Here is a 17,971-nt window from a genome sequence, read left to right as displayed (position 1 = left end):
CTTTGTTTTCTGAATGTTGAGCTTTAAGCCAACTTTTTCACTCTCCTCTTTGACTTTTATCAAGAGGCTCTTTAGTTCTTCTTCACTTTCTGCCATAACGGTGTTGTCATATGTGTATCTGAGGTTATTGATATTTTTCCTGGTAGTCTTGATTCCAGCTTTTGCTTCATTCAGCTAGTATTTCGCATGATGTACTCTGAATATGAGTTAAACAAGCAGGGTGACAGTATACAGCCTTGACATACTCCTTTATCGATTTGGAACCAGTCTGTTTTTCTATGTCCAGTTCTAACTGTTGCTTCCTGATCTGCATACAGATTTCTCAGGAGGCAGGTCAGGTGGTTGGATAGTCCCATCTCTTGAAGAATTTACCAGTTTGTTGTGATCCACACAGTCAAAGGCTTTGGTGTAGTCAGTAAAGCAGAAGTAGATGTTTTTCTGGAACTCTTGCTTTCTCGATGATCCAGTGTATGTTGGCAATTTGATCTCTGGTTCCTCTGCCTTTTCTAAAGCCAGCTTGACATCTGGAAGTTCATGGTTCACGTACTGTTGAAGCCTGGCTTGGAGAATTTTGAGTATTAGTTTGCTAGTGTGTGAAATGAGTACAATTGTGTGGTAGTTTGAGCATTCTTTGGCATTGGCTTTCTTTGGGATTGGAATGAAAACTGACCTTTTCCAGTCCTGTGGCCACTGCTGAGTTATCCAAATTTGCTGGCATACTGAGTGCAGCACTTTCACAGCATCATCTTTTAGGATTTGAAACAGCTCAACTGGAATTCCATCACCTCCGCTAGCTTTGTTCATAGTGATACTTCCTAAAGCCCACTTGACACAGGATTTCTGGCTCTGGGTGAGTGATCACACCATCATGGTTATCTAGGTCATGAGGTCATGAAGATCTTTTTTTTTTCGGGTAAAGAACTCTTGTTCTTGTTGCAGATTTGATGTCAGATCAAAACGGAATTGCTCCTGAAAGCTGAGGCACTGGCTTATTGTTTGAGGTCTGCCCAGCCCCCATCATGCAGAAGCAACGCGGGTCTGAGTGATCCAGAGGCTCAGATGCCTTGAGACCTGAGGCCAACTCCCAGAGGGCCTGTTCCCCTGCCCCCCCTCACCTCTCAGGGACACGTCAGGGGAATCAGACTTTAGCGGGGGAAACAGAAGTTTAAGACCACCTTGCTCGATGCATGGGCTTGTCTTCATTAGGGCATCTGCAGTTGGGGGACCCTGAGGTGTGGGTACAGCTCCCAGTGACACCTAGAAATACAGACCTGTCCCTGACCACCCTGGGGCTCAGGCTGCCGACACCCTGCCTGCAGACCGCAGTTAATAACCCACCACGAGGCCCAGGTCGGATATTGGGAGCATTCCGTCGTGAAGCTCAGCTTCCACAGAGCACAGCACCGTCTGGGATGACAGGGCGGACGTCGCCCTCACTGAGTTCCTGTTCCTTCACAGCTGGGCACCTGCAAACGCTTCCCTGCCCCCTGCCTCACGCAGCAGACGGAGCATCCCTGTGAAAGAGTGTCAACAGCCGTGGCATCAGAGGCCCACCTCTGCCTCATCTGCCACCACCTACGAGTCAGTGCTGCTGACGCTGGCTCCTGTCCACGTGCCCGTCTGGTGACGTCAGCTACCATGTAGTCCCTGCTATTAATAATTAGGGGCCAATTAACACAGATGAGCCCATTGCAGCGCGTCACTCACACGCAGGCAGGCATGGAAGCACTGGGGACAGACTGGCAGGGGCAGGAGTGTCCACTGCCCAAGGGGTCCTGTCCCGGGGCAGGGGGTGTGTTGGCTGGGAGCCCCAGGTTGGCAGGAAGGCCCCTGCACCAAGGCCTCCTGAGCCCTGGGGTTCCTTCCTCATCTCCAGTCACAGCTGGCCTGCCGGGCGCCGCCTTCTCTGCTGCCACCGCAGCGGCTGGCGGCCATGCTCCAGCTTGGTGGCCACGTGGCGGTCGTGCAGTTCCTTCAGACGCAGCAGCAGCTCCTCCAGGTCTTCCCCGGTGGCCGCCGACAGGGCGATGGCCTCCTGGCCAGGCGGGCCTGCAGCTGGGGCAGCCGGGCCCTGGCCTGCGGGAGGTCGATCTTGTTTGCCACGACGGCGTAGGGTCTCTTGGACAGGCCTTCGTCGTATTGCTCCAGCTCATAGCTCAGGTCGTCCAGCTGAGTCCAGGGCTCTGGCACCAAGAGGTCCACCAGGAACAAGAGGAAGGGGCAGTGCTCGACGTGCCTGAGGAAGGCCAGGCCCAGGCCCCTGTTTTGGTGGGCACCCCGGATGATGCCGGGGATGTCAGCCACTGCTATCTGCTGGTGGTCTTCATAGTGAACAATCCCCACATGGGGGTTCAGGGTCGTGAATGGGTAGGAGGCCACAGCAGGCCTTGCATTTGAAATGGCCCGGAGAAGCGAGGACTTCCCTGCATTGGGGAATCCAACCAGTCCAGCGTGTGCCACTGTCTTGAGCTCTAGGAAGAGGATGCGCTCCTGGCCTGGCTGGCCGGGGGTGCAAGTCGTGGGCGCATGGTTGTCGTTAGCCAGGAAGAAGCGGTTACCCTTTCCCCCTGACCCGCCCACTGCTGCGATGAACTCGTCTCCTGGGCGCGAGAGGTCAGCCAGGACTTCATTTCCCTCCACCAAAGTGCCCACGGGGACCCGAATGTAGAGGATAGAGCCATTCCGCCCAAAGCAGTTCTTCCTGCCGCCATCCTCGCCGTCAAACCCCTGGTACCGCGAGAGGACAGAGGACAGAGACTTGACATGCTGGTCAACTCTCAGGATGACATGGCCCCCGTTGCCTCCATCACCGCCGTCAGGGCCTCCAAACTCCTTCCGGGATTCGCTGTGAAAGCAGCTCACCCCATTGCCTCCGTGTCCCCCTCGGACAAGCACTCGGCGATGATCCACAAAATGCCGTTTCAGTTTTTTCTCCGAGAGTGGCTGCTTCCTGTTGGTTCCTGGTGCTTGCTGCAGTCTGCACAGCTGACTGAGAGCAGCCTGGGAGAAGTGAGCAGCAGAAGGCGGCGGCTGGGTCCAGGAACCATGCAGGCTGCCAGCATCCAGCACCCCACACCCTCCAACACCGCCTGGGGTCTCGCTGAGAAAAGCCTCGAAGGTATCATGACTCCTTAACAAAAGGCAAACCACGTCACATAGTGTCCTCGCTGTACCAGTGATTCACAGCAGTGTTCTTCAAATGCGGGACACACACGCGACCACCGTCCAGTGCACCAAGGCAAGGGTCATTTTTAAAGAATCAATATCGTGTTCCTTAACTCTGAACGTTTCCTTTGCTAAAATCTATCTGCCTGAGAACTATTTTAAAAGCGTCTTCTTGTTTCCGCTGGTGTCTCGAGAAGGGTCCTCCACAGAAGGAAGCCTCCTCCTGACAGGCCGGCGAGCAAGACGGACCGGGGTGCCCGACCAGGACGAGTCTGGGAAGTCCAGCCTGCCCCGAGCTGCCCTCAGAGCAGGACGCTGCTTCTGCAGAACTGTTTACCACGTGTGTTCACGCTTACACTGTTCTGTACGACCGCGCCACCGCAAGTACAGAACACCACCCGTGAGGACCTCGGCCCGAGGGCGTCTCCGGGCTGCCGGAGCGCGCCCACGCGGGCTGAACGGAAGCAGCCAGCCCGTACCGGGGACTCGAGGGCGTGCTCGGTCCCACGCCCGCCCCCTACCCTCTCCCAGGAGTACCCGGACGCTACCCACGAAGATCTTTTCTTGTATAGTTCTTCCATGTATTCTTCCCTCCTCTTCTTAATATCTTCTGCTTCTATTAGGTCTATACCATTTCTGTCCTTTATTGTGCCCATCTTGCATGAAATGTTCCCTTGGTATATAATTTTCTTGAAGAGATCTCTAGTCTTTTCCATTCTGTTGTTTTCCTCTATTTCTTTGCGTTGATCTCTGAGGAAGGCTTTCTTTTCTCTCCTTGCTGTTATTTGGAACCCTGCATTCAAATGGGTATATATCTCCTTTTCTCCTTTGCCTTTAGTGTCTCTTCTTTTCTCAGCTATTTGTAAGGTCTCCTCAGACAACCATTTTGCCTTTTTGTATTTCTTTTTCTTGCGGATGGTCTTGAATACTGCCTCCTGTACAATGTCATGAGCCTCCATCCATAGTTCTTTAGGCACTCTGTCTATCAGATCTAATCCCTTGAATTGATTTCTCACTTCCACTGTAATCATAAGGGATTTGATTTAGGTCATACCTGAATGGTCTAGTGGCTTTCCCTACTTTCTTCAATTTCAGTCTGAATTTGGCAATAAAGAGTTCATGATCTGAGCCACAGTCAGCTTCTGGTCTTGTTTTTGCTGACTGTATAGAGCTTCTCCATCTTTGGTTGCAAAGAATATAGTCAGTCAGATTTCTTTATTGACCATCTGGTGATGTCCATGTGTAGAGTTGTCTCTTGTGTTGTTGGAAGAGGGTGTTTGCTATGACCAGTGCGTTCTCTTGGCAAAACTCTGTTAGACTTTGCCCTGCTTCGTTTTGTAATCCAAGGCCCAATTTGCTTGTTACTCCAGGTATCTCTTGACTTCCTACTTTTGCATTCCAGTCCCCTATAATGAAAAGGATATCTTTTTTGGGTGTTAATTCTAGAAGGTCTTGTAGGTCTTCATAGAACCATCCAACTTCAGCTTCAGCATTACTGGTCGGGGCATAGACTTGGATTACTGTGATATTGAATTTTTTGCCTTGGAAATGAACAGAGATCATTCTCTTGTTTTTGAGATTGTACCCAAGTACTGCATTTTGGACTCTTTTGTTGACTATGAGGGCTACTCCATTTATTCCAAGCGATTCTTGCCCACAGTAGTAGATATAAATTCGCCCATTTGTCCATTTTAGTTCACTGATTCCTAAAATGTCAGTGTTCACTCTTGGCATCTGCTGTTTGACCACTTGCAATATACCTTGATTCATGGACCTAACATTCCATGTTCCTAAGCAATATTGTTCTTTTTTTTTTTTGCAATATTGTTCTTTATAGTAATGGACTTTACTTCCATTGCCAGTCACATCTACAACTGGGTGTTGTTTTTGCTTTGGCTCCATCTCTTTATTCTTTCTGGAGTTATTTCTCCACTGATCTCCAGTAGCATTTTGGGTACCTACCGACCTAGGGAGTTCATCTTTCAGGGTCATATCTTTCTGCCTTTTCAAACTGTTTATGGCATTGTCAAGGCAAGAATACTGAAGTGGTTTGCCATTCCCTTCTTGTAGAATACTTGGTGTGTACCATAGACTACCCTGAATTCTCTACACATATTAACTCAGTCAGTTTTGCAGTAGTCCTTGGAGATAAGTGATCTTGTCCTCAATTTTAGATGAAGGAACTAAGGCACAGAGAGCTCAAGTAACTTGTCCAAGTCAGAAAGCAAGTAAGTGGTGGGGCCAGGATTTGCACACGGACAGGCTGATTTCAGAGCCTGTGCTTTTAGCCACTGTGTCATGCTTGTGTCCAGTTGAGAACCGTTTGGTGTCCTTGTCTGTTACCATTTACTCAGTATAATTGAGGATAATTTTATATGAAATATAAAGTTCAGTGTAAGGTGTACAATTTGAATTTTGACAAATGTACACAGTGTGTAGCTACACCTACAGTCATAGTATAGAATATTGCCGTTACTCCAGCAAGTTCAATCCCCTTTCACCTGCCTGGCCACCGCTAATCTGCCTCCTGTCCCTGTAGTTTTGCCCTTTCTAGAATCTCATGTAGCCACTGAATGACTCCCACTTTCCCTCCTCAGTCCCTGGCAACTGCTATTGTACTCGCTGTTTCTGTGAGCTTGACTGTCTTAGATCCCTCACATAAAGGGCGTGGGCCTGGAAGAAGGAAATCCTGCCGTATGTGATAACAGGGATGAACTTGGAGGACAGGATGCTAAGTGAACTAAGCCAGTTACAGGGGGACAAGTAAGCTTCCTTCTGCACCTGATGCTTTAAGTGCTGATGCAGATTTTATAATTTCACTTCCATTGTGATCCTTGAAGAATTGGAGAGGCTGGGGGTAGTGACAAATGACAGACAAACCTAAGTTAAAAGTGCATTGTGGGGCTTCCCTGGTGGCTCCGTGGTAAAGAATCCACTGCCCGTGCAGGGTACGCAGGTTCGATCCCTGACCCGGGAACATCCCACATGCCATGGAGCAACTAAGCCCGTGAGCTGCAGCTATTGAGCTGGTGCTCTAGAACCTGGGAGCCACAACTACTGAAGCCTGTGCGCCCTAGAGCCCATGCTTTGCAACAAGACAAACCACCACAATGAGAAGCCCCCACCCCCCAACTGGAGAGTAGCCCCCTCTCGCTGCGACTAGGAAAAAGCCCACAGAGCAACAAAGACCCAGCACAACCAAAAATAAAAATAAATAAAAAGTATTTTAAAAAGTGCATTGTGTGTGTATTCTCACTTGCATGTCTTGTGCCCCAGCTTTGGCAGGTAATGTCAGGAATGAGTGAGAATGAAGAATAAAAGAGCATGTATTAGCAAGTGAAAATGTTGTGCATAGAGCACACATTTATTTATTTGATCATTAAAAATATATTCCACAGACATTGCTGTGGATTATGTTACTATTATCTGTTTTGTATAGAAAATTGTGCTGTAACTTACCCAAAGCTTTTTAGCTTAAAGGTAGAACTTGCATTTATCTTGGGTCTCTGTGGTTCCAAAGCCCGTACTTTTTACTCTTAGTGACTATTACATTTTATTCCATGGTTATTCTCTACTAAGTTCAAGTTCATTCAGTTTATACATGGTGCCTTTAGTGCAACTTCTGTCTAGTACTTCAAAAAACAAGGGCAAACTGTCTTATAGGCATGCTCAGTTATTGCTACACTTTCACACTACTTTAACAGTTTATTTGTAATTTATCCTATTTAATTCCCAGAGTAATTTGCAGGAGAGTGTTATCAAAGTAATAAATATACAACAAATGGGAATGTTAAATAGAAAGGAACAGGAACCAGGTAGAAAGGAGATATTGCTTAGAATCTGGGACAAGATGGATACTCTTATTAATTGTTTATTAACCTAACTCTGAGCTTCCTTGTAGTCAAAGTAAAAAAGGGAAAATATTAGTTTTTTATTTTTTGTTAAACAAAAGCATACTCATTTTTTAAGGGAAGTTTTTTTTCTTGTTCTATCAGAAGAGTTTTGTGTGGTCACATATAAAGGACATGAAGGAAAATAATTACAAGGAATTTTGGTAGTTCCTTTTCATTTATTTTTTTAAAAAGCTGCGATTGAATTTGGAAGATGTCTTTCTCCAAGAAGCTAAACATTTCTGTATACTTCTGGAGATCTGCTTAATATTATAATAAAATTGAGATAACCTAGAGACCTGTTTTTTCCAAATATCAGCTGTTCCAGCCGTGCTGAGCTTTGAGCTTCCTGCTTATCTGGTGTCCAAAATATATGAATTTCTGTTCACTTAGTAACAGAATATCTGCAATGAAAGCAAGTTTAGCTATTATGGAAATCGGCTTGGGTTTTATTTTCATTCCAGTGGAGCTTCATTCCCCTTCCACAGGGTGACAGGTTGTCAGTATACCTGTGATCAGGGTCTGGCACAGATGATAACTTGCTTTCCTAAAAGTGTGTTGAATCTACTCACGTGATCACTGTATTGAGATTCTGTGTTGTATAAATTCAAAAATTCTACATAGTGAGGGATTGAAGAGATGCTTTTGTCCTTGAACTTTTCAAGGATACGTGGCACAAGTTGCTGCCTCAGCCATAAGACAGACTGATATATGGCTGCTGTTAGTATCATATTGAGTAGTAACATGATATTAATACTGATGAAGAGGGGACATATGGTCCTTATTCATTTGCAATCTCTCATTCCTGTATGGTAATGGCTGTCTGAAATAAATGTTACTTCTAATAGAACAATTACTTTGATAATATATAACAGGATAACTTTTCACTTAGGGTTCAATTAATCAGTTTAGTCAAGTAATGACTTATGAAGCCTGCCTACTTTAATTTACTCAGCTGTTAAGTTTTTTTAGCCAGTAGAACGACAGCTTACCCTTTTTCTCTTTACAAGTATTGCTTTACCTGTTTTAGTTTATTTTTTAAAATCTTCATTCAGTTAATTGTTAAAGCAGGTGTATATAAATATGTGACTGTCTTTGATAGGCATAGTGTATATTAAGTTATGCGTTCTAGTGTTATGTATTCCTGAGACATAGAGCTGCAGAAATGAGCAAAGTCCTAAGTCGGTTTTTCACACAGGTGCTCGAGTTTGGCTCTTCATTGGTTTCATGTTGATGTTTGGGTCACTGATTGCTTCTATGTGGATTCTCTTTGGTGCCTATGTTACCCAGAGTAAGTATTTATTTTTCTTTTCTTTCATAGGAGACCAGATATGTTTTTTCTATGTGGCTTAGTCTGTTATCTCCCCATGGAGTAAAATTTAGTGTAATTACTCAGCTTCAAGCTAAGACTCTGTGTAAAGATATAAATTGTTTAATATAGCTTCCCTGTGGGGTCATTGAGTGCAGTAGGGTAGGCCCACTGGGAAATCCAAGCCACTGACAAAACCAGGTAACTCTCAGCCGTCTCTCGAGGTTCTCATTCCTTTCTTTCCCCAGGCAGCTACACTAGAGGCCTTTTACTGAGGATTGTGGTCTTAAAAGCTGCACAGGGCTACAGCCTCTTATATACAACTCGAAAACCCACAGAGTGCTGAAGGTCAAGAATTTTATAACTGGCTTGGCAGCAAAACCTGACCTAAACTTACCTGGGGCTCATTATTATCTTTATTCACTTTAATAAGCATTCAAATGTTTTATTATGGGAATATGGTTGCATTTGGTTGTGGGATACTGGTCCAAACCCAGTTTCGGGTGCTATGCCATATTATGCCCTGTGTTATCATCCTTAAATCTGAAAAATTCTGAGTTCTAAAACATGTCTGGCCCCAAGGATTTCAAGATAAGGTGTTATGGACACTGTATCTTTCTGTCCACTGATACATCTCCTCTCCAACTCCAGTCTCTAATTTTTCATTCATAGGTACAAGGGGAGTCTTTTAAGTGCAAGATTGAAGATGTGTGTAGCCTTCATGTAGAAACGGTTGATGCCGTGGAGTGAGCTCTTAGTACATCATTCTGAGTCTTGGGACTGTTTCAGTCCCCACAGCTTTTCATCAGGGAGGTTGTGAGAGGTTTTGAAAAGCGGGACGCAGTTGTACCCTGTACTCCAGGAAGCGTCAGAAGAACCTTTCACTGGCTCTCTCCCTTCACTCCAAAGACAGCATCAGTTTCAGATAACACTTTACTCATCTTCTGATGCCTCTGTCTTTGGAATCTCTTTGTCACTCTGCTTAACTGTCACATCTGCTTGTCCTGACCCCCAGCTGACCTTTTAATATCATGATAGGATCCCTTAAGTATCATAGGTTGATCAGTATTAGATTTTGTAATACCTTCATCTTTCATTTTGTGCAAAATAAATAGGTATAAGAGGTGAGTGGTTGACTAATGTTTAAATAATACCACTCACCACATATATCTAAAATGTGTTATTTTAGTTTATTAAAAATACTATGAAAAACAAATAAATAAATAAAAATACCATGGCGCTTGCAGTTGTTGGGCTGTACCATGTAGCATGTGCGATCTTCGTTCCCCCACCAGTCAAAGTGCAGAATCCTAACCACTGGACTACCAGGGAATTCCCTTTAGTGGTTGTATCTTAATCTTTAAAGATCCAGTACATATTGAGAAATGTATTGATTATGGATCTCATTTTCATATTCTTACAGCACCGCTCATTACATATACTTAAAGTGTTTTGGCCAAACCACACAGCCTGTAGGATCTTGGTTCCCTGACCAGGGATTGAACCTGCACTCGCTGCAGTGGAAGCTCGGAGTCTTAACCCCCGGACCACCAAGGAATTCCCTATGTCTGCATCTTAGTTTGCAAACTGGACATGCATTTACTTCAGAGAGGCTTTCTAACACGTATTTCAAGTCTTTTACTGAACAGGTTTTCTGGACCTGTTAATAACAGTAGCAGCTAACAGTTGCACAGTACTTCATGAGCGAGTACTGTCATGAGTGCTGTGTGTAGTCTACACCTCTCACGCTCTGTGGGGTAGGTGTAGTTACAATGCCATTTTACAGATGAGGAAAGTAAGGGATGATGGGTGAAGTACTTTACCCATGATCATACATTTAGTCAGTGGTAGAGTTGGGATTCAGATCCGGGGGTACGGCTCAAACTTGGAGCTTTTAACCATGTAGCTATATTGTTTGCTGTGATTTCAAAGGCTCCAAGTTGAATATTTCTTCATCCTACCTAGTATTTTTAATAAGCATTGATCGTTTTATAAAAGTTAAATATCCACAAAAATTTGAATCATTTCCAATGTTTTCTTTTTCCTTCTTAGAAAGATAGTGACTCTTTTCTCCAGGAGAATATGATGATGAATTATAATGATTCTTTTTGCATAATGTGTCAGATTTATGAAATAAAACTCCTAAATTCATGAAGGAAAATAAGCTGAACAGACTGTTAGATCATCAAAAATGTAATTTGCATCTTTCTAACATTGCGTATTTCTAAAGTTGTGTATTTCCATCATTGCACTTCTAACATTGTGCATTTCTGACGTGTATTTATTGGCCATGGGAAGTGACGGATGAGCTGCTGCTTCCTCAGCAGTTCAGATGTAGCTGAAACCATAGCAAATACTTAAGACAAAAAGAAAATCTAGTAAATTCTTTGTCTTTTATCCAGAATGAAAGTAATCCTTTGTTTTGAGAGAATAAGGTTGGCATTTTCTTATCTCAGTTTCGTTGTAGATTTCTTGTTTCTTTTTTGGCTGTACCATGTGGCTTGTGGGATCATAGTTCCATGAATTGACTGAACCCTGAGATTGAGCCCTGAGAGCAAAAATGCAGAGTCCTCGCCACTGGACTGCCAGGGGCTTCCCTCATTGTGGATTTCTTAGAGTTAATGGATAATAGTAGTATTTTATAATATGCAGAGCATTATAAATGTCACAAATACTTCGTTGCTGACCTTTGCCTTTTGTAATCTTCTGATCTGTTTTACTTTGTATGTGCAGATACTGATGTTTATCCAGGACTAGCTGTGTTTTTTCAAAATGCACTTATATTTTTTAGGTAAGTTGCCTAATTTTTAAACTACACGTGTATACCATTTATAGAAACATCATCTTTATTATAAGAGCAGCATATGCAAGGAAACATGTATAAATCTACAATATATAAAACTTATTTTAAAAAGTAAAAGTTCTACTATTGCATAAAAGCATACATAAATCACTTAATTAGCGGCCCTGCTATATGCCAAGACCTAAGCTAGATGCTTTATATATGTTAACTTTTTAAATTCCTGTGTAATTGTCTTAAGTATGTAAACCAGATGGTGTTCCTATTTTATCAATGAGAAAATAAGACTCAGAGGCTTACTTAAAGTTCAGTTAGTAAGCAAATGCAGAACAGGGATTGGACCCATCAGACTGCTGTTTCCATAGGCTGTGTTTTGTTGAGAAGCCATATCATGTACCTTCAGTAAAAAGAAAAAATTAGAATTAATACATAATATGCATGTCATATACAAAACCTGATTAGGGAATTAAATTTTTTAATTAAGTTTTTAAAGATAACTTTAAATAAAATAATAAATGATCAGAAATGTTTTTTAGGGGTAATAAAGCTTCCAAAATGAAGCCTGTATCCTTTGCTTTTTGAGATGAAATGTCTTTTAATGTAAAGATAGGTAGGTACTTTAGGCATCATTTATAAAATTACAGCCCTTACCCTACACCTCACTCACAGAAGCATTAAGATCTAAGCCTTGAAGAAGTTTGTTTTTGTCACTGGTTTTAAGGAGTTGGATTATGGAGGGCTATGGTGTCGTTTTCTTCATATTTCTTCTGTTTGGGGTTCACTGAGTTTCTTGGATCTGTGGATATGTTACAGGTTTCACCATACTTGGAATCTTTTCAGACATTGTTTCCTCAAATATTTTTTCTATCCACCCCGCCCTCCTGGTTCCAGCCACACACGTACTAGGCTGCTAGATGTCATCCCACAGCTCACTGGCACTTAGTTCTTTGCGTGCTTTTTTCCTACCTCTCCAGCGCTGCTCTTCTGCCCACCAAGTATTCTCCTTTCTTGTTTCTCTCTCTCTTTCATTTAGGTTAGTTTCCATTGTTACATCTTTAAATTCACTGATGTCTGCTTCTATCACGTCTAATCTGCTGTTACTCCCATCCAGCGTGGTTCTTATCTCAGACATTGTATTTTTCATCTCTGTTAACTTGATTTGGGCTTTCCCCCCCACCATTTCCGTGTCTCTCCCTAACAGGCTTATGCTCTTCCTGTCTTCCTGAACACATGAAGTATGTTTATAGCTCTTCCAGTGTCCTTGTCTAATTGTGTCAGTTCTCAGTTGTTTCTACTGATTGCTTCCGTTTCCTTTTTTCATTCTGAGTCTCTTCCTCTATTTGCTCTTTGCCGGCGGCTGACTGGGGGCTGGACTGTTGGGTGTTCTTTAAATGTCTTTGAGCTTTGTTCTGAATGCAGCTCAGTCATTTGGAAACGGGTTGATCCTTTGGATCTTACTTTCAAGCTTTGTTAGGCAGGCCCAGAGCAGCTTTAGTCTGGGATTAATAGGTCCCCCTTGCTAAGGCAGAGAGCACTTCAGAGTGTTCTTCCGGACCGCGTGTGTTCTGAGGTGTCCCAGCCCCCCGGGAGCGCTGGGAGTGGTCCTTTCCAGTGTCTCCTTCGCTTTTCTCGGTGGGTTCCGCACGCGCGTCTGTGTCCGTGCTCAGCAGGAGCCCGTGGGCCCCACCCTCCAGCTGTCTGTCCTCCACCTAGCACTCTGGCTGCTCGGCCTCCCCAGCCCGCGACACTGTTTCCTCACCTCAGGAGACCCTGTGCCTGGATTCCCTCTTATTGCACTGCAGCTGGGGCACTCTTGGTTTTGAAAGATGTGTGACCATTCCTGCGTCTTATGATTGTATTTCTCGGCCCATGACTAACAGCCTTCTGGGAATACATTGAATTTGTGCAAAGACATGTTAGGCACTGTTCCGAGATCAGATTTAAATTCAGATTCAGCCCTTTGCAGGGGCAGGTGAGCCTGTATAAATGACGGTTGGATGGGCAGAAGCCTTCTGTGTGTAAAGGCCTGTGCTCACGTGCAGCGGCTGCTGCGTCAACGGTGTGCTCCGCCCAGACGCGGGCAAGTTGCCCAGCCAGCCATGCTTCCCGTGTGCCGGGCCGCTTCCGAGCCCGGAGGCGGCTCCTCCTGCTCGGGTTGCGTGCCCAGCGGCCCGCCACGCCCTGGCCACTCACTGTTGACCTTACTTGAGTTTCTCTTCTAGGCTTCTCGACTTGTTCTTTCTCTCGATGAGATCCTTTTGCTGGGGACTTCAGTTAGTACCTGAATTCAGGGAGCCACAGATGTCTATCTCTGTGTCTAAACCACGTATTGGATTCTTACTTATCCCCTCCTGAGTGGCTGGCGTTTGAAATCTAACACAGCCAGTGTACCCACAGCTCAAACTCCTGGTCCCAGAGTGTCCCATCTTTCTGCCCCATCCTTCTTCCCCTCACACCTTGCTGAGATAACGTCTCTCTTCCTCCCTTCCCTTCCCCCTCCCCTCCCTTCCCCCTCCCCCCTCCCTCCCCTGGGTCTTCGTGCTGCGGGCAGGTTTTCTCCAGTTGTTGGGAGTGGGGCTGCTCTTGATGGTGGTGTGTGGACCTCTCACTGCGGTGGCCCCTTCTGTCACGGAGCGCGCGCTCTGGGTGCGTGGGCTCTGTGGTTGCGGCGCGCAAGCTTAGATGCCCCGTGGTACGGGCGTTCTCCCTGGACTGGGGATCGAACCTGTGCTGCTGCATTGGCAGGTGGACTCTTAACCACTGGACCACCAGGGAAGTCCCACACTCCCTTTCTTCTAGAATTTCAGTTCAGTCATCACTTCCTTGGGAAAGCCTTGTCCTCTGACTAGGTCCGAGCCTTGTATTTCTCTCTCTGGACACCGTGTGTGTCACTGAGGCGGGATCTGGTTTTCTCCTGATGAGCACATCTGTCTAGTCTTGGCTCACAGTCACATTCCCACTGCTCAGCCAGGTGCCTCGTGCCCAGCCAATACTCTGTACAGTAACTTTCTGTAAATGAATGAAGAATTTCATGGTGGTCTGTTTTAGGATGCTTCAGTTTTTGTAGCTCAGATATTGTAGAACCCTAGAGTGTGAGTGACCTTATTGCTAGCCACAATGAGAAATGTGCTCTTTCCTTACCAGTGTCCTATCCTGTAACTTCAGGCTTTAAGAACATATTAAACTCAGCCATCAGGTCCATAGAATGCTTTATAAAACAAGCAAATTCAGACCAACAGCACCACAGTCTTTAATTTTAGAAACTATACGAAGGATCAATGAGGTACCCATCAAAGCATATTTAAAAAATGAATTCTCTATTGTGTTTCTATGTGGTTTTACCTCACGATTTATTTTAATATCTTTCCAGCACTCTGATCTACAAATTTGGAAGAACTGAAGAGCTGTGGACCTGAGAGCACTTCTCAAATCATGTTTTCCTTTTGTTTTATTCTATCTGTAGATAAGTTTTTATCTCAGTATAATTTACACATTGCCAAATGGAATAGATTGTACGTTAAATGTTTCGTCTCTTTACGCTTTTATGCCCTGAGTTTTTAAATAGTTTTATGAAATTTCTGTCCTTTTTTTTTCCCATTGAATTAGATTGTTAATATGTACATAGTATAAGACTATATAGATGAGATGGAGAGTGTCAGTCTTTTTATTCTTGAGGACTTAAAGCTTAATCTGTTTCCTGAGCCAGGGTTGTATCATCATGGTCATTGTAGCATTAACTACTTTGCCTACTTTGCCTGATTTTCAAAGATGTGCAAAAAATAGAGCTCCACATATCTGAAATAAGCACTGAGCCATTAAAAGGGGTATTTTAGCAAGTTGTAATTTATTTTGGCTTAAATGAGATTTTTTTTAAAGGAAAAATGTTTGTTCTTATGTATAAAAGAAGTGGACTTTTATATGAAGATTTTTAAAAATGCCCGAAGGACTAGTTTGAAAATCTCTTCTAAAAAACAATTCCTCTAATAAGACTTTATTTGAGAAAGGGTAATACATGATCACATAAGCTCAGTTTTACACGGCTGATGTAAAAAGACTGTTAGGCAGCTCAGCAACGTGCTTCTTAACAAAAGCAGGTTAAATGGTTGTCTTTTGACAGCCTACTATTATCTGATGTTACAAAATTCCATATCAAGCGAGTTTGAAGACAACTGCAGTTTAAAAGCATGAACCATATAACAAAAAGCGGAATAATTAGATTCAGGATAAAAGCACTTCTTCCCAAAGGGGATCATTATGACCTAGTGAAAAATTAGGCATTTCATCCACTCAATGACTTGACTACAAGTCTGTCTTTTGCTCTAGCTTTGAGAGCTTTAGGTGAACTCTTCCTGCAAAATACATCTTTAACCTGAAAGTTCTTACTCCAGTCAAAAGCTGGAGTATTTGCACTGTATTTGCACTGTGTGTATTCCCCTGAGAGATTCCAAAGGGAGAGCTGGGTCTTTATTTCTACTTTGGCTTTCCTTTGTTTTTTTGTTGCACTTTTTTTCAACAGGTTTTTTTTTGTTGTTGCACTTTTTTCCTCCAGAGGGACTTTTCTAGAGCCTTTTGTTGTAAGACAGAATAATATTAGTGATATTAGATGCAGCTTCTAACATAAGCCGTGTTTTGCTTAACGTGTCTCTCCTCTCTGAGGTTTTACCATGCACAGAGTATGAAGCAGTTGTGGAATGCTGTGCCTCTGTCTAGATATCATCTTGTTTAATCACTTTCTCTTTGTTGTTTTTTCCTTCAAAAATACCATCTTGCTTCCAATAAATTGTAAGACTAATTACATGGTTCCACTCCCTTGTAACCTGTTGCAATAAATATTACTTCTCACACATTGTAATGTTGTTAAATCTGTTGGAGAAAACAAACTCTAAAATTTGGTTTGCTGTTCAGTTTTCAGTCATTTCCAGTGGACCTGGTCAAAGAAATGGTTTCCCTTTATAATATATATATATATATATATATATTTTTTTTTTTTTTTTTTTTTTTCCCCCTCTGTTGGGGGCAGGGGACACAACTGCTCAACTTGTGAGATTCTAGTTCCCTGACCAGGGCTCAAACCTGGGTCCTCGGCAGTGAAAGTGGGGAGTCCCAACCACTGGACCGGCAGTGAATTCCCAGGAGATATATGTTCTACTCAGATTAGTGAAATGCTAGTGTGAAGGCTACTGAAGGGAAGGCTGACTGAAATAGTGGCTGCTTTTTCCATTTATGACTCTGTCATGAATTTGTTTTTTAATTGGGAGCAAATCACTTGATTTCCCTCTTTGTTTCCTCATTAAAAAAAAAAGATAATGTTAGTATCCACTCCTGGCAGACACCGTGAGTCAGAATAGAGTCCTTTGTAAACCTTTAAAGGTACATGTGTTTCCCTTAAAATCTCGCTGTTAACACAGGTTCAGTGGCTGTCTAATCCAAGTGTCTTTTGGTGTTCTGTGCGAGACCAACATTACCAGAGCATTATATTTGATTGATTACACTGTTTCTGAGTCCTCCTTGTATACTTGTGTTGATGCCGCGTCTTTCCATTATATATATCTTTGACATGTATCAATGTGATGAGCTGGCGGAGATTGCAGACTGGAAGATCAGTGCCATATAGCATTTGTTGCTTGTGCAGGAAACCCCGTGGTGTTTGACGTGTGTGTGAGTCACTCAGTCATGTCTGACTCTTTGCGACCCTGTGGGCTGTAGCCCGCCAGAGTTCTCTATCTATAGGGTTCTCCAGGCAAGCTTACTGGAGTGGGTTGCCATTCCTTATCCAGAGGATCTTCCTGACCCAGGGATCGAACCTTGATCTCCTGCATTGCAGGCAGATTCTTTACCATTTGAGCTACAGGGAAGTCCTTTTTTTTTTTTTTTAGTGTTTGACATAGATGCATTGAACTCAAGTTCACTGTAGTTTTCCATGGGAGGGTTTTCAAACATAATGTTAACTCTGACCCCCCCCTTTTTTTTTTCCTATTGCTCCACTTTTTTTTTAAGCAATTCTGTTGCTCTGTTTTATATTTAATTGGCTCATATCAAACATCAAATCTCTGTCAACCTTATAGACTTATCCCATTTTTTTTCCTGTACTCTATCACCACACACTCATTCTGTTTAAAGTTTATAAAAACTAAAAACGAGCGGCTACTTTGAGGCAGTTTGATCTCAAATAACACCCTGATGAATCCTGAGGGAGAAACATCTGATGCTAAGTTTATCCCTCTCTAACAGTCACATTTGTTTTAACAGCCTGCGCTCATATTTCAGAGCACTCTCTTCACTGTATCATCTATTCAGACTGGGAGGATTGAAGTAGAAATTATTGTTTTAGTCCCTTTGTTGATTGCTTTTCTTATTTCTTTGAAAACAAAGGAGCAGCCTAACATGATGGATAAGTTGAGTGCTTTTCTGAAAAATGACTGAGGAAAATCAGAACGTGCTCATTTAATCCCAGAACAGTTCTGTTTTAAGGAAACTGTGAGGCCATCTTTGTTTTCACAGTCCACCCCCATTTTCCTGAAAATAGTCCTTATTATAGTGCATTTCATTTGAAATGAGCTATATATCCATCCTGGTTCTTTCATACCTAAAGACAGTGAACTCTTCTATTCCCCCCCTGCCCTCAATTTCATTTGGACCAAACCCAAAATATTTCTCCACCTCTTCTTTTCCCTTCCGCCATGCTTTAAGCTTTCAAGCTTTCCAGGTCCAGTCAGTTCTCTTGCTTTAAACTTACTTTCAGCTGTGCTGGGTCTTGGCTGCCGGGTGGGCTTTTTCTGGTTGCAGCGAGCGAGGGCTCCTCTCTGG

The 17,971-nt window shown here is 43.5% G+C and overlaps 1 protein-coding gene and 1 pseudogene across 1 annotated transcript in view; one reads left to right on the top strand and one right to left on the bottom strand.

Annotated features, from left to right (window-relative positions):
• The window catches only part of TMEM50B (transmembrane protein 50B), a 42,532-nt gene extending 26,524 nt beyond the window's left edge, over positions 1–16,008 (top strand). The window contains exons 5-7 of the mRNA XM_020892615.2: positions 8,254–8,346; positions 11,098–11,155; positions 14,535–16,008. Of these exons, the coding sequence (XP_020748274.1) occupies positions 8,254–8,346; positions 11,098–11,155; positions 14,535–14,580 (197 nt within the window). The 3' untranslated portion in view covers positions 14,581–16,008. The remainder of the gene's footprint in view (positions 1–8,253; positions 8,347–11,097; positions 11,156–14,534) is intronic.
• Positions 1,857–3,813, bottom strand: LOC110136758 (mitochondrial ribosome-associated GTPase 2 pseudogene; annotated as a pseudogene).
• Positions 16,009–17,971: the final 1,963 nt, after the last annotated feature.

Source organism: Odocoileus virginianus, chromosome 25 (assembly GCF_023699985.2).
Source record: "Odocoileus virginianus isolate 20LAN1187 ecotype Illinois chromosome 25, Ovbor_1.2, whole genome shotgun sequence".
In the NCBI taxonomy this organism is placed as follows: domain Eukaryota; kingdom Metazoa; phylum Chordata; class Mammalia; order Artiodactyla; family Cervidae; genus Odocoileus; species Odocoileus virginianus.
Note: the sequence above shows the minus strand (reverse complement) of the source record. Positions and strands in the feature narration are given on the sequence as shown.